General features: G+C 38.5%; 1 protein-coding gene across 5 annotated transcripts in view; it reads right to left on the reverse strand.

Moving 5' to 3' along the window:
• Positions 1-12,097, reverse strand: part of cfap46 (cilia and flagella associated protein 46) — a 49,891-nt gene extending 37,794 nt beyond the window's left edge. For 4 of the 5 annotated variants that reach the window (XM_073873487.1, XM_073873486.1, XM_055169504.2 and 1 more), the window contains exons 1-11: positions 11,841-12,097; positions 11,647-11,762; positions 8,143-8,274; positions 7,690-7,754; positions 6,605-6,769; positions 4,257-4,380; positions 3,869-3,957; positions 2,677-3,672; positions 2,289-2,388; positions 2,102-2,197; positions 1,746-1,936 (exon numbers count right to left, since the gene is read on the reverse strand). In XM_073873487.1, the coding sequence (XP_073729588.1) occupies positions 1,746-1,936; positions 2,102-2,197; positions 2,289-2,388; positions 2,677-3,672; positions 3,869-3,957; positions 4,257-4,380; positions 6,605-6,769; positions 7,690-7,754; positions 8,143-8,274; positions 11,647-11,762; positions 11,841-11,889 (2,123 nt within the window). In that variant the 5' untranslated portion in view covers positions 11,890-12,097. The remainder of the gene's footprint in view (positions 1-1,745; positions 1,937-2,101; positions 2,198-2,288; positions 2,389-2,676; positions 3,673-3,868; positions 3,958-4,256; positions 4,381-6,604; positions 6,770-7,689; positions 7,755-8,142; positions 8,275-11,646; positions 11,763-11,840) is intronic. The other variant, XM_073873488.1, reaches the window with a different exon arrangement.
• Positions 12,098-17,029: the final 4,932 nt, after the last annotated feature.

Genomic DNA, 17,029 nt, shown 5'->3' on the forward strand with positions numbered 1-17,029 from the left:
AGCCCCATTCATTCAATGGTACCAATCAGAGATAAAGTTAGAAGTGACCAAACACGTCAACGTTTTTCCTATTTAAGATGAGTAATTATACGAGCAAGTTTGGTGGTATAAAATAAAACGTAGCGCTTTTCTAAGCGGATTTAAAAGAGGAACTATATTTTATGGCGTAATAACACTTTTGGGAGTACTTCGACTCGGCGCAGTAACACCCTCCCTCTCCCATTATGACATGAGCATGCGTCAAAACCGCCGCCATCTTAGAACAGGGGTCTTGTCATAGGAAGTATCTAGGTAAAGCTGCTATGTCCGCCTGTACTTCGAATTCATGGACGATGCCGGACTTTTGTGCTGCGTATGGATGTTAGGGCTACTAGCACTATGCATTATGGTTAGAAAAAGTAGATTTTCAAAATGTTTAAAGTTTAATTTTTTTCTTGACCCAATGCTAAATACATGTCTATCTGTTGAAACGAACCAAAAGAAAACGAAGAAAATCGCATTCATGACGATTTATGGGGATTTTATTTACGTTACACCATTGCCTACAATGACGCTGATGCGGGAATCCCCTGTTTCAAGATGGCGGCTCTGTTTGACGCATTCGGTCCAATGAACTGCCGTAGCCAAGGCGACATCTAGTGTACATATCTATGCCATTATGAGAGTGAGAAGGGGAGCGGACTTTTCAGGCGAGTCCAAGTGCTCCCAAAAGTGCTATTACGCCATAAAATACAGTTACCCCTCCAAATCCGCCCAGAAAAGCGGTACGCTTCATTTTGTACCACCAAACTTGCTCGTACAACCACTCGTCCCAAACAGGAAAAACGTTGATGTGTTTGGTCACTTCTAACTTTATCTCTGATTGGTACCATTGAATGAATGGGGCTAAGCTAAATGCTATCGAAGTGTCGCGGCGCGCTCCGGCGCTTGCGTGCACGCACACAGATGATGTGTCAACAATTCTTGGTTGGGGTGGTGACATATTTTGATGTTGAAAATGAGTAGACTATTCCTTTAATAATCAAAATAAATATATCAAAGTAAATAATAAATAATTATGGTTTATCATCGTGCAGCCCTACGGTTTATAATTATAAATTCAAAAATTTCTGTTTCCTCTGTAGAGCACAAAATAGAACATGATAAGATATAGCATAAATGACCAGAAACAAATGCTTTTGAGCATCTAAATTTCTATTTTTATATTTTTGTGTGGTCTTCTGAAGTTGTAAGCTGTAACGCAGGAGAGGATTTTCTGGGAATAAGGAATTGTATTTTAGTCTGTCCCTCACTCAAAACTAAATGTACAACTTTATAACACTTACAAGAACACAGCACACAAGACTCTTAGGATCTTTACAGGCTTATGCCCAGAGTATAGTCTGTTTTTGTAAATGTACGTGAACATGTGCGCACGGTCAAATGCACAGCCTTGCAATGCTGGGTTACATAATAAATTCTTCTGTAAGCGACCAACGTGTACAAATGTACCCAGGGTTTCAAAAATCTGGCGGTGCGCATACAGTACGCGTGCACTCTACTTATGACGAAAATTGCATAACGCATGTACGCCGACTCTCGCATACACATAAAAAAAAACGCATAAACATTTTGCTTGACAGAAGAAAGAGAATATGAGTTTAACACAACACGAGGGAGAGTAAATGATAACAGAATCTTCATCAGGAACAGACATTATCTCTGTTAATGGAGTGAAAGAAGCAGTATTGCTAACGCACACACACCTGTCTATGCTCTCCAGCGCTCGTGCGAGGGAACTAAGTGGTTTTTTGATCTTCTTCCTGAAATTTGGTTTCAGGAGGGGCAAACATGTGTTCCACTGAGCCACACACACAGTTTGGATCACGCGAGCGTCTCTCTCTCTGAGTGCAGTCTGCAGTAACGCGTCCAGTCTGCGTACAACACTCATCTGCAGCTGCAGCGGGAATAAAAACACAAAACACAGGCTGATCAATTTGATAAAAATAACTATGAACTCAAAACACTATTCGACATACTGAATCGATCCACAAGAATCAAATATTAAAGTCTTGTGGGTATGAATGTTTACTCAGCGGACAAAGTTACTGTGAAGCTGCACCTCCACACTGGGTCTTGAGTAATTTTCAATTCTGTCTCTCTGCTTGCTGAGGTCACAGCAACACTGCAGACACTCCATCATTATACGCTGACTGACCTTTATGAAATAAAAACAAGACAGCTTTGTGTTAACAAGAATAAGACTTGAAAAAGGTTAATAGTGGAAGTGAAATCACAGGTCTGCTTACAGTGACGTCTGTGTGTCTGAGCCACATTAGACAGTCGGACATCACCTGATGCTGCTCTAACTGCAGGGACAGGAAAGCCAATTCCAACAAAAAATCAATCCTGTGTTAGGAGAAAAAACAGAGCTGAGAGAGACACACAGCAACGGGAACAGAATAAACAAGAAAGACAGAGATGAATGTGCAAGTGTTTCTGTGAGACTGTCTTTATACTAGTGTGTTCTTCAGACACTAGTGCAACAAACTAACATTTAGTACATTTAGTATAAAAATGATGGAACATCATTTTGTACTACAGTATACAAATTTCTGTACACTAAGATACAACTAAGCTACAAGCTGTCATGTGTGAATGTGTATGGCTATTAATTATATTTAATGTTAGACATACCTGTCAGTAAGTGAGATATAGGAACTGTGATCCAGAACCGGACAAGAACTGTCAGTGTTGGGTGGAGGACTGGAGCTCTGGGGTTCAGGTGGAGGACTGGAGCTCTGGGGGTCCAGAGGATGAATGGAGATTTGGGCTTTAGGTGGAGGACTGGAGCTTTGGGCTTCAGGTCGAGGACTGGATTTTTGGGCTTCAAGTAGAGGACCAGAGCTCTTGGGGTCGGGTGGAGGACTGGAGTGCTGGGATTTAGGTGGAGGACTGGTGCTCTTGGGGTCTGGAGGAGGACTGGAGTTCTGGGCTTCAAGTGGAGGACTGGAGATTTGGGCTTTAGGTGGAGGACTGGAGCTGTGGGCTTCAGGTGGAGGACTGGAGCTCTGAGCTTCAGGTGGAGGACTGGAGCTCTGAGCTTCAGGTGGAGGATTGGAGCTCTGAGCTTCAGGTGAAGGACTTGAGCTCTGGGGGTCAAATGGAGGACTGGAGCTCTGGGCTTCAGGTGAAGGACTTAAGCTCTGGGGGTCGAATGGAGGACTGGAGCTCTGGGCTTTAGGTGGAGGACTGGAGCTCTGGGGGTCGGGTGGAGGACTGGAGCTATGAGCTTCAGGTGAAGGACTGGAGCTCTTGGGGTCTAGTGGGGGACTGAAGCTCTGGACTTCAGGTTGAGGACTGGAGCTTTGGGCTTTAGTTGGAGGACTGGAGCTCTGGGAGTTGGGTGGAGGACTTGAGCTCTTGGGGTCGGGTGGAGGACTGGAGCTCTGGGGGTCGGGTGGACTACTGGAGCTCTGGGCTTCAGGTGGAGGACTGGAGCTCTGGGGGTTGGGTTGGTGACTGGAGCTTTGGGCTTCAAGTGGAGTACTGGAGCTCTGCCCTTCATGTGGAGGACTGGAGCGCTGGCCTTTAGGTGAAAGACTGAAGTTCTGGGTGTCAGATGTCAGCAGTAATAAAGTTTCCTTTAGTGTCACAAAGTCATCTCTTTTCATTTCACTAGCCTCAACCATGCTGTGGAGAACAAACACACACACACTATCATTCCTCAATCAAGCTACAGTAAAAAAAACAGGAATGTACAGAAGTTCTGAAATTGACCACTTGTAAATTAAAGGCATGGAAAATGCTCAGTAATTTGCTATTAGTTAATGTTTATTATATTTCTTTACACAACTCACTGTTTACATATAAGAACGTTTGTACGTACCGCTTAAGCTTTTCAATCTTGTAGATCATGAGCAGTTTGGGATTTTTAATTTTCAACATGTTAGATTCATCTATGAGGTTGTGTCGAACCTATGAAGAATAAACAAGAAATAAAAGTAACTGCATGTATTTTATAAAATGTCATAAAACTGTGATTCCCTAGCATCATCTCGCAGCCCCCAGATTCAGAACCACATCGTTAATGTACTGTAACATTTAGGGAGGCTCATGTTTAAAATGAAAGAAAAATGATTTTATTTAAAGGATGTTTTCTCTGTTTTTTCTTGCAGTGTGAATGTTTTTATGGAATAGACGCATGAGAAAGCTGCAGCTCTATGAGAGAGATGAATGTGTGAATCACATAGAAAATGAATGCCCAAGAGATTTACCTGTATAGTAAAAAGCCTGGGATAAACCTCTACTTTATGTGACTTTATAAAATCGGAGGTGACCATGGCGAAATCAGCCGCTTCCTGTTTTTTCCCAGCATCACACAGGCATACAATAAGCTGTCTGCATATGAAAAAAAGTTACAAACAACATGAACCCTCAAGCAATTTTGTCAGTATAACATTCGTAAAAGCAGGGGTGCCCAAACTCGGTCCTGGAGGGCCGGTGTCCTGTAGAATTTAGCTCCAACCCTAACCAAACACACCTAAAGTAGCTAATTAAGGCTTTAATAAGCATAATAGAAACATCCAGGCAGATGTGCTGAGGCAAGCTGAAGCTATACTGTGCAGGACACCGGTCCCCCCCCCCCCCCTTAAAGGGATACAGTAGTTCACCTTAAAAATAAATCTAACTTGTATAATTTTTTTTGTTCTGCTGAATACAAATGAAGATATTTTGAAGAATGTTTGTAATTAAGCAGTTCTGGGGAACCATTGACTTCCATAGGAAAAATTATGCTATGAATATGAATGGTGCCCCAGATTTGTTTGGCTATTAACATGTATACAGCCAGGTTTGGAACAAGGTGAGGGTAAATGATAGTAGATGATCACAGAATTTTCAATTTTGGTGAACTATCCCTTAAAAGATTTTACCTGTGAGCACTGAATTAAATACACAGAATCACTGAGACCTGCACTATAATGTTAAACGTCAAAGGCAATGCTGGCCTCAAAAGTATAAAACATAGGATAAATACATTAAAAATATGTAAGAAACAATATTCTACAAAACACATTCTATTTTAAGAGCACAGAGATGTTTTTGATAATTTTCCTATATAATGTGTTTGGACTAGGGCTGCCAAAAGATTAATTGAGATTAATCACATACAAAATAAAAGTTTGAATATATAATTTAAAATATATCAAAATCTAAATAAATATGCTTGTAAATGTTTCTTAAATACATGCATGCGTGTGTATTTATATATACAAAATATTTACACACAGCACACACTCATATATTATGCAAAAACTAACTTTTATTTTGTATGCGATTAATCACAATAAATTTTTTGACAGCCCTAGTTTGGACATTTGAACTTTTCCATGACATAATCAGCAAACAATAACAGCTGGATTTTCAAGCTAGTGTAAAAATCACCAAATTGGGGTTCAAGTTTTTTCTTATGTATGGGTTGGGTGTAGGGTTGTAACGGTATGAGATTTTCACGGTATGATAATCGTCTTGGAAACTATCATGGTTTTCACAGTTTTGCGGTATATGGGATTAAACCATCATTATAATCATCAGCTATAATGACCCTTACATGAATGCAAACAGATATGGTTTTTGGTTGAACATTTGGTTTATTTTATAAAACTTTTTGTGAAAGAAAGGAACTTTTGAAAAAAAAGACAAAATTAAGCTGCATCTCCCATTTGAACAAAATAAGGAATAAGTTATTTCTCTTTAGATATGGCCTACGTATAATCAACTTAAAATTGACTTGTAATATAAATCACTTAAATGGGCTTTAGGGTTTTGAGAGAACGAGAGCGTGCAAGAGAAAGATAGCATGTGCGCAAGAGAGAAAGGTTACCAGCATTCCCATGTAAACAAAGCAGACATGTGCGCTTATAAACAGCGCTTTATCAGGCATTATACTGAGATTAGACGGAAAGAAAATGCCATAAAGACTATTCTCAAACAGTTCTCTTTAGAGGCGCATTTATATAATAGCTTTGTGTCCGAAAACAGATCGGCTGAAAATTAAACACAAATCCGGTTCCGATTTATGACCGATTTTCATGACTGAATTTCGAGATTCCCTCTGCATCACGGAAATAATACTGCTTTTAATTATGAACAAAACACACCTTTATCTGCACAAAGGGATGTGTTCGCGAATATGGTAGCACATGTTCAACGTATTTCTTCCTTTTGCAGCCACTCTTCGTCCACATTTCTTGCAAACTGGATATCCATCTTCAAGGACAACCCCGTGTTCGTGTTTTGGATACCCAAGTATTCCCATACTGCAGATTTTAACTTTTTTTTCCAGCGGGAATAGAGGTTAGAATTTGTAGTCTCTGACATTTTGTCTGCTGTACATAAACAAGTGGCGTCTAGCAGCAGTCACGTGGAATTAAGTTGCATATGCTCAGCAGCGCACGTGAGATCTGCTTTATTATAATTTTTTCCAAAACCGTAAATAAGCAAACGTTTACGGTATGATAATCGTACATGTTAATATCATGGTATACCGCCATACCGGTATACCGTTACAACCCTAGTTGGGTGTATAAAAGATCTACATTTTTAACAGTATAAATTCACCTACAGCATTAGTTCAGCCCTCCATTTATGGTCAGGTTCCTGAATCTCCTCTAGAGCTTTGACCACCTGTGTAAGAGAAGACACAAGGTGCTGACGCTGACCAGGTCTCAGGAATAGCCGAACTGTCTGAAGATATAACTGTGATGCGTTGAACACCAAGAAGTGATATCTGAAAGAGCAAAATTTAAACAGGGCGTGAGAAGAAAGAGACATTAAATATTCAAAGATGATTTTCAGTACATCTCAATTCATACAGCATGACGACCTTAGATCTAAAACCCACTGAAGACTTAATGAGCTTTTCAAAGAGCCACAGAAGACTCACTGGCCATGAGAAATAAAGCAGTTACAGCAGGATGAGCTAAACCAAAAAAAGGTTTGAAGACTTACAGTCACTAATTTATCCACTAGAGAGCTGCCTGCATATTAGTAGGAAATATCTGATACATGGTCCCATTGGTAAAGCCTGAGAGCTTCTACAGAGCAGTGTTTAGACATCCATCATTGACCTATTAAAAGTTTACAGTGGATAAGATCATCTAGCTGTCCCTTGATACAGCGGTTGCATTCGTTGTTTATCTTTATATTTCTTATGAAGACGAGACTCAATGAGTGCAGTTCTTCAATGATAAAGTGTATGATTGATGACAATCCTAAACATTTTCTATAAGCATCTTAAAGCCTAAAACTGTTTCCTTCCAATAGGCTTTATGCCCAGCTGCACTACTTCCTGAATTTCAAACAGCTCCTTGTTTCCTGTCTGCCATTATTGGACAAACTGATTAACTAATTAATCCAGGTGTGTCTGACCTCAGTAGTCACAAACAAACTGATTAATCCAGGTGTGCCTGACCTCAGTAGTCACAACAACAATAATCAGACACACCTGGTCAAACCCAATCAGTTTGCCCAATAATGGCAGACAGGAAACAAGGAGCTGGCTGAAGTTCAGGAAGTAGTGCAGCGGGGCATAAAGCCTATTATACATGTTTTCCCCTATATCAGAGCTGGCATAAAAAGCCTTAGTTTTTTTTACTATGAAGTAGGACAGTATACTATGGAAAGGATTGTTTATATATAGATACTTACCTTGGCTTGACTTTAGCAAACTCAATTGCCTTTAGATACCACATCACAGCCTTATCCAAGTCCTTCTGGAATTAAAGCAATGATAAAAATAGTCACAGAGTGAAAAATCTTTAAAAAAGAGATCTATCATAGGAGACGAAAGGCCTTGGATTCCTCTGAGAAAAATACTCATAGGACAAAAACAAAAACATGATCGCACCACAACCCAAAAATACTACATTTGAGTTTTTAATTTAGACCTTTTTAACTGAAAGGTCATTTATTTTAATAGTTGTATGTTCTCATTGTAATATCTAGAGAGTCAGATAACACCGGCACATAGCTTTAAAGAGTTCATTCTTCCAAAAAAACAACACATTATTGTGTGATGCATTATTTAAAGAGTAAATGCAGACTAAAGCTGCATAAACACTGAAGACTATTGAACTATAGTGAACAATTTCGTTTTCTTACCACTTTAGTAGTGTTGTGTTGAGAGACGAGCTGACCCTGACACAGATACGCTCGACCCAGTAACTGATTAGCTGGAGGTTTTCCATTCATAAACATCATTATACAGTCCTGAGCGATGTTCCTACAGCCAAGCTGACAACACACCACACCACATAATGTTCACAATCACAACAAATATAGCAGATAACCGAATGTCCATGCAAGGATATTTTACACGGAAAAAAGTCAGTCTTTAGTCACACAGGTAAATTTGTAGCAATATCCAAAAATACATTGTGTGGGTCAAAATTGTAGAAATTATTAGGATATTAAGTGCAATTAAGATGTTTTATACATTTCCTACTGTAAATATATAAAAAATCTATTTATCATTAGTAATATGTGTTGCTAAGGATTTCATTTCGACCAGGCAATTTTTTCAATAATTCGATTTTTTGCACCCAATAATAATAATAATAATTAGATAAATAATTAGATTTAAAATTTGTGGGATGCACATCCAGGGCACAAAGCTCCCGTTCCACCACATTCCAAAGATGCTCTATTGGGTTGAGATCTGGTGACTGTGGGGGCCATTTAAGTACAGTGAACTCATTGTCATGTTCAAGAAACCTATTTGAAATGATTCGAGCTTTGTGACATGGTGCATTATCCTGCTGGAAGTAGCCATCAGAGGATGGGTATACATGGTGGTCATAAAGGGATGGACATGGTCAGAAACAATGCTCAGGTAGGCCGTGGCATTTAAACGATGCCCATTGTCACTTAGGGGCCTAAAGTGTTTCCCGAAAAAACATCCCCCTCACCATTACACCACCAGCCTGCACCTGCAAAGGCATGATGGATCCATGTTCTCATTTTGTTTACGCCAAATTCTGACTCTACCATCTGAATGTCTCAACAGAAATCGAGACTCATCAGACCAGGCAACATTTTTCCAGTCTTCAACTGTCCAATTTTGGTGAACTTGTGCAAATTGTAGCCTCTTTTTCCTATTTATAGTGGAGATAAGTGGTACCCGGTGGGATCTTCTGCTGTTGTAGCCAATCCGCCTCAAGGTTGTGCGTGTTGTGGCTTCACAAATGCTTTGCTGCATACCTCGGTTGTAACGAGTGGTTATTTCTGTCAAAGTTACTCTTCTATCAGCTTGAATCAGTCGGCCCATTCTTCTCTGACCTCTAGCATCAACAAGGCATTTTCGCCCCCACAGGTCTGCCGCATACTGGATGTTATTCATTGTATGTTTTATTTCTGATCAGTGGTGTCATATTTGCACCTTCAGTGATTGCCATATGTCAATGCGTGTATCTGTAAGCTCTTTTCTGCTGCCGCTTGAGCCATGTCAACTGAGTGGCGCATCTAGTAAATCACATGCCATGAGATTCTGAGGTCATGGGTTCGAATCCCATGAGCGTGGGTTTTGTCTTGACTAATTTGTTGTTTGAGTTATCTGATTCTGTTATTCATTGTATGTTTTATTTCTGATCAGTGGTGTCATATTTGCACCTTCAGTGATTGCCATATGTCAATGCGTGTATCTGTAAGCTCTTTTCTGCTGCCACTTAACCATGTCAACTGAGTGGCGCATCTAGTAAATCACATGCCATGAGATTCTGAGGTCATGGGTTCGAATCCCATGACTGTGGGTTTTGTCTTGACTAATTTGTTGTTTGAGTTATCTGATTCTGTTATTCATTGTATGTTTTATTTCTGATCAGTGGTGTCATATTTGCATCTTCAGTGATTGGCATATGTCAATGCTTGCAGATGCACTCTTAGAATGAATACTGCCGCATACCATTCTTTGTAAACCCTAGAAATGGTAGTGTGTGAAAATCCCAGTAACTGAGCAGATTGTGAAATACTCAGACTGGCCCGTTTGGCACCAACAACCATGCCACGCTCAAAATTGCTTAAATCCCCTTTCTTTCCCATTCTGACATTCAATTTGGAGTTCAGGAGATTGTCTTGACCAGGACCACACCCCTAAATGCATTAAAGCAACTGCCATGTGATTGGTTGATTAGATAATTGCATTAAGGAGAAATTAAACAGGTGTTCCTAATAATCCTTTAGGTGAGTGTATATGTGTGACAGTATTGTTCATGACAGACAAAAGTGTAAAATGTTTGCAGGGCGTGGCCAAGAAAACATGAATAAGTACCCAGCAAGCAATAGCTATCATTTCAACGTCTAGGCTAACTATAGCCGATAAGTAACCCAATTCTAGACTAAATAAATTAATATTTGGTTATGGGTGTTTTTTGACAAAATAACTTGTGAGATAATCCATCATGTAAGCAAAGTCAACAATGATTACAAGGTGTTTCATTTATTGATTTATTTAATTTCATTTATGTTTGGACTATGGTTAGAGGTCTATAAAATTTTCAATGACAGCCCTTATTTTAGCCTAGACGTCATCTGGGCTGCGTTTGGACGGCTATTAGATGTATTTTAAATGCAAATCTGCTTGCTGGGTAAGTGTTGTTTCAAACATGATGCCTACCTAGACAAACCAACTCATCCAAAATGGTAAACTACAGTGAAACTTCTTAAAAAAACATAATAAATCAACGAGGAACAATTTTATTGTGCTTGAGAACAGAAGGTTGAGTCCAGTTATTTCAGCTGACATCAGTAAGTCAGTTTATGTTATACAGTATGTGAATTCACAATGCTCAGTGTTTGTGCTGTCTCAGTATGATTGTATGAGGTTTAATCTGTATGGCTATTCATTTAGGATTGCGCACTTTACAACTCATTAAGCAAAACTCTGCTCATCTGCTCAGCACTTTCTTCAGCTGTTCTGTTCTCAGCAAAATCAAGTATGAGATCCATAAATTACTTCATTTGTCAGATGTGACATTTGATTCTCAGCATATAAGGGATGATTTAAATTTAACATACTAGGACAATAAATCTGTTTTCTCTCCCTCTGGTTGATCCAAGAAATGAAAAAGGTTGCTTATAGAGAAAGGTTGCCATTTTGATGGTACATTCGGGTGGTTTGAGCTCATAACAACTTGAACTTTAAAATGTACTTTCTTTATACACCTTCCTGTTCTTCCAGTACCTTTCCTGTCGAGTATTTCTCCAGCAAGTAACGGGGCTGTGTATGTCATATCATCATAACTTTAAAAGCGATTAAACTGCAGTTTGTTGTCTTAAGTCATTGTCCTTAAAGTCAGTACTAATTACATGGAAAAGAAAAAAACTCTTTCTTTACAAAATCTTCACAATGTTAAATCAGCGTGTGGACTGCTAAACTGCTAGTTAGGTCATTATCAGTGTTGGCCTGATTTAAATTTTTTACATATGTAGTAGGTTACACATGGTATATGATTCAAATTTGAAATATGCCAAGGTGAACTGGATTAATACTTACTGTATAACGATTAAGCTGATTATTAACTAAAAAATAATATTTTTGACATTATTTGTATGAGAAACATGTCCATGTTAAATGTGTAACTAGATGACAGGTGTAGTGTAATGGCTCACCTGCAGAGATTGTTCAGCACATAGCAGACAGAACTCATAGTGATCATATCCACAATCAGATACTGTCAGATCTGAGACTCTTATCAGATCATACGCTTTCTTTAAAGACACGAGATCTGAAAAAACAACAGAGAAACCACAATATGAAAAACATTTGCTATTTATTAAATGATTGACTAAAGCCTATCTGATACCTTTGTTCGTCTGAGATTTTGATAAATATTTACGAATACGAAGATCCATGAAGATAATTTCACGTAACGTTATGGCGTTTAGAACTCCGTTCAAATTCAAATTCTTTCCTTCAAAGTGCTTCAGCCGAGCACATTTGCTTTTATATAGTCAAAAAAGAGAAATGTAAAGTATATTAAGGATTTAATTGTTATTCAAGTCGAGTTCAGACGTTTAGCAAACTGCTGAACTAGCGAGCGTTTGGAGATGTTGTCTAGGAAACGCTCAACAGAACGCGCATGCGCACTTGCCCAGGATCAAATAGCTCAGCGAGTTTCTTATTTGCTGTAAAATCTGATAGAAAAAAATACAGAAAATGTATCTACCATTGTTTGATGTTATTTATATGTATTATAGTATTATTAATACGTCTTTTATCATTTTATTTGGTGTTATGCTAACTTTCTGATACTATATTATGAATTTTTTTTCTCATGTTGTTAGACTTTATATTCAGTTTTATTCCTGCAAAATAGCGAAAATAGCGTCGTGTGCTATGTTGGCTCCTTAGACAAAATGTTAAATTCTCCCTCATTTGTAAGTCGTTTTGGATTAAAGTGTTTGCTAAATGAATAAATGTCCATGTATATTTTTTATATACTTAGTGGAATGGCATTCCAAGTGACACTAAGTGAACCGGTCATAAGTATAGAAACTAGCCACCTTTGATTTACAAGCCCAACTCTCTAAACATTAGGACACAACTGACCCATGTCAAATGTGACAGGATCACATGTGTTATATCCTGATGATTGCATCACTGTAAATTTTGCTGGGTTATTGTTAACCCAATGCTGGGTGAATATTGCCTATATAAATAAACCTATGCTGGGTTGGGTTAACCATTTATTTATAACCCAACATGTGTTTTGTCCAATATTTACCCCAAAGTAACCCAGGAGAATTTAAAGTGATGCGATCATCTTAGGGCTAATTCACACTGATCCAACAAATGGCAACACGCACAAACAAACTGGTTCATACTAAATTAGATTTTTAGCTGTGAAAGCATTCAGGTCAGCAGGCTACAGTATACAGTATTCCCTGGGCATTGAACCTATGACCTTGGCAGAATACAGTTTTATGGGACATGACAACAGACTAACAGTCATTATTAAACTCAGTTCAATTACAGACACTTATATAGACGGTAAATGTCAAAAGTGTTGAATATATTAAACAACACTATAACTTTAATAATTGCTACTTGAGGATTGAAGGCTTACATATTGAGTAAAGCTGATGCAATAACAAAACAAAAGAGTTTGAGTGTGCTGAATATTTCATAGGAGTGTTGTGCGTGTGTGTGCGCGCGTGTGCATCTGTGTGTGTGTGTATGTGTGTGTATAGGCTGAACAACAGCGGTCCTGCTGGGTTTCTTCTCGAGGAACGTTTCTGCTTTTCTGAGCGGATTTCACAGCTGCTGCGCAAAAGACTGTCAAAGAAAAAAATCACCATATTAACTAAACATGGCTTCATGCAGGGACTTTATCCCCAAAGAACACCTTTGATGTGAATTGCAAACCAATTTACAAACCAGTTGGGACTAACAAGCTAGCCATAATTGACTGCTGCTTATTGGAAATACAACACAAAGATGAAGCATTACGAAAAAATTGTAAAAATTTGCTACATTTTTTATGCAAACAACTTTTATTCAAACTACACAGTTCTGAACAATATGTTTTCTCTGGGGAATTTAGTGAACCAAACAATAGCCTAAAAACCTTTGTATTGATACCATACTTTAGTGATGTAAAAGTGCTGGACCAACATCCATCAACAGGATAAACTGTAACTGAAGGCATATGAATCATACTTAAGACTTTATTTTCTGATCAATTAGGCCCTTGATTCTTTAATATTCTGTAAGTAATGGCTTTGCAGATGATAGTGATGCTTCATTAAGCAATCACACTTTGACAAGCCGGACAAAGACAGAACATGTGCCAAGATAATCTTAAGAAGTCAGATTCAGGCTCAGATACCTGTGATGATAAAATCTGTGTGAAATAGCTCTTTTGATGGCTTGAGTGGGACATTAGTGCACAGGTGTTTTATTTACAATGTTCGATAGTTCCCAAAAGTTCACATTTTTTTTTACAAGAAACTGAAAAAATCCCATTAAAAATCCATTCTCTAAAGCCGCTCTGCAGTCTTCTGGGATGGCTGAATTATGAGTAATAATGTGTAAATGTAATAAGTCTTAACATAAAGTGTATAAATAATGTTATCTATGAGATTTATTTCAGTTTAATTACCCCACAAATTAGTTTGATTTGAGAAGTGTTTTTAAATTCAAACATCTCAACCAAGACTCTCTTACTGTATTTGTACTGTATGAATGGGGATTTCATGTTAGATCACAGTTGGATTTTGACATCAGGCCAACATTGTGGTTTGACGTCAGGCCAATTTTGGGGTTGGACGTCAGGCCAATTTTGGGGTTGGATGTCAGGCCAGCGTTGAGGTTGGACGTCAGGGCAACGTTAGGGTTGGACGTCAGGCCAACGTTGGGGTACTCTTGAGAGTACTAATATATTTTTATATATTTTTATATTTCATTGCTAAAAACAACGTTATTTTGTGTATTTGCTATAATACAATGTGTTTGTGTGGTTTATGGTTAAAATACACACACATTCTTTTCCACATACCGTACATTTTTGTAGGTCCAGATTTCACTCTTTTCCTGAAACACAATGATTTTGTACAAAACTCATTGATTTGAAAAGCACTGTGTCCCAGATTGGCCTGCTAATCTGTATGTTGTGATTGGTGTGAATACCTCTGACGTCAGCCGGAAATGTGACGCTCCTTATCATGTTTGAAAGATTCGGTCACAATGCAATGCTAACGGGAGGAAACTTACAGGCTTTGAGTCTGAAGCGGGAGGAATTATGATAATGTCGATCTTGTCTACATCACCAATCCCAGGAAGTAAACTGTTGCCTACAATCCGTGTGTTTGTTGTAGTCCAAGAAAAGAAATTTACATTGGAGACGATAACTCGCGTCATCGTATACTTTGGGGTTTGTACCTTTTGCATATTGTTAACATGTACTAATACACACTTACACACCAAAGGAAATGTAAAATCGTGAATCTGATAATTGGTGCTCTTTAATGGAAAATTTTTACTTTTTCTTTTATTACTCTGTGGCGTTCCTTTGTTACGGTCTTGTTCAGGAAATTTTATTTTAAAATTGCCGCCTCATGTTTCTGGGGCATTCACGTATTAATGACTCGTTTGAGACGATTCTTTACAAAGCAAATGGGCCAAACGTTTTGAATTGGTTCGTGAATCAGTTTGAATTAATTGAATAATCTGATTCGGTTTCACTCGTATAAAAAAACACACAAAAAGAGTGTTGGATGATGTGGATATGAATCTATTATATCTATTTACTAAAAGCAAAACTTCACATGTGTACCCACCATTAGATATGCGCGAGCTGTTCGTATTGGTGCAATTTTACACATACATACTGTATAAGTGCCCTCCAGGACAATACAGGCAAAATTCCTCTGTTGCTGTGGAGTCAAGAAATGTTCAAACAGTAAAAGGTGGATATGAGAGAAAAGTACAGAATGTCATATTTTTTTAACTACTCTACCACCTTTGAAACCTAACCATAGTGATTTTATTTAATAGCTACTGCAATAAATGCATATAGGGTGTCAGATTCATAGATTTGCATCATTTAATGCAAATTTCAATGCTCTTTTAAAATATTTTGGGTAAACCTCTGCCACAGCTTCAAAGCTGAATCTTATCAAATCCTATCAGAGATACAGCATGTCACTAAAACACACCACTGGCATTGCTGTCATCAGTATAAAACATGTTACCCCTGGACCCCCCAACAAAGCCCCCCACAGAACAAATCCCAATTTAACCCCTCCGAAAACAAACATGCTTGCAGTGGGATCATGTAATTTAACCAGAAACAACAAATTCTCATTTCTTTCTGATTGCCTGATAGATTGCATTTAACTCTGTGGAGCTGTTCGACTTCACTTGGTGCCAAAAGAACTGAAAGGTTGATGACATCAGAGTACTGCGACTTGAGAGCCCTGATAGTAGGCTAATTGAAGCATTGCTTTCTGTGCTGCTGAAAAACGTGTGTGTTAGGTACAGGCACGTTTTTACAGTATGTCTGCGTGTTAATGGTTTCGTGTGTTTCTGCAGTCTGAGATGAATGGATCTAAAGGAGATCAAAAGGCAGATTGCGAAGAGCTTCAGAAGTCACAGCTGGACTTTGTAACATTTTTATTACTGGAATATTTCACCCGGGGCTTCACACCTCTGTATGATTAATTTTAGAACTAAAAAGCAATTATCTTGATGCCAATGTTAGCTGCTAAACACTGCTTCACCTTTTCTGAATCATTTTAGGGACTGGGGTGAATTGACAGCATCCAACAGGTTCATCAAATCACATTATCAAAGAAGTCTCATTGAGTGTCTTCGTTTACTTTCGATGTATGTCACTTATATTTAATAAACTCTTAGCATGTTATAATCTCCACCCTGCATAACCACTATATTACTGATATATTAGAGCTGTGAGACAGATAAGAAAGTTCAAAATGAATCATACTCATTACATCACTGATCATCAATGAATAAAGAGATTCATAGAGTTCAGACTTCTTCTGTGATGCTTAAAACCACAAGCAACCCTACTGAAAAATCCAGCTAAAACCAGCATAAGCTGGTAGCTGGTTTTAGCTGGTTTAAGGTGGTTTATGCTGGTCCTCCCAGCCTGACAAAGCTGGTCATGCTGGTGGGCCAGCTGGTATTCCAGCATGACCAGCTAAGTCCAGCTAGACCAGCTTAAAATGTGACCAAAACACACCTAGACCAGCTTGCTACACCAGCAAAACCAGCTTCCTACACCAGCAAAACCAGCTAAAACCAAGCTGGGGACCAGCTAAAACCAGCTCACCAGCTTATGCTGGTCTTAGCTGGATTTTTCAGTAGGGAAGTCTTTTAAAAATTTAACTGAGCTGTATTATACACAGAATAAGTGTTAAGGGGTGAATATAATACACATTTTTTGTCATGACTGGCCCATGTTTTGTGTGGTATAGCACTGGCCTTTGTTTAAACTGTGTGCTTCCTTGTCTCGTCTCCAGTCTCCAGACC

The sequence above is a fragment of the Misgurnus anguillicaudatus genome, chromosome 11 (assembly GCF_027580225.2).
Source record: "Misgurnus anguillicaudatus chromosome 11, ASM2758022v2, whole genome shotgun sequence".
Classification (NCBI taxonomy): Eukaryota; Metazoa; Chordata; class Actinopteri; order Cypriniformes; family Cobitidae; genus Misgurnus; species Misgurnus anguillicaudatus.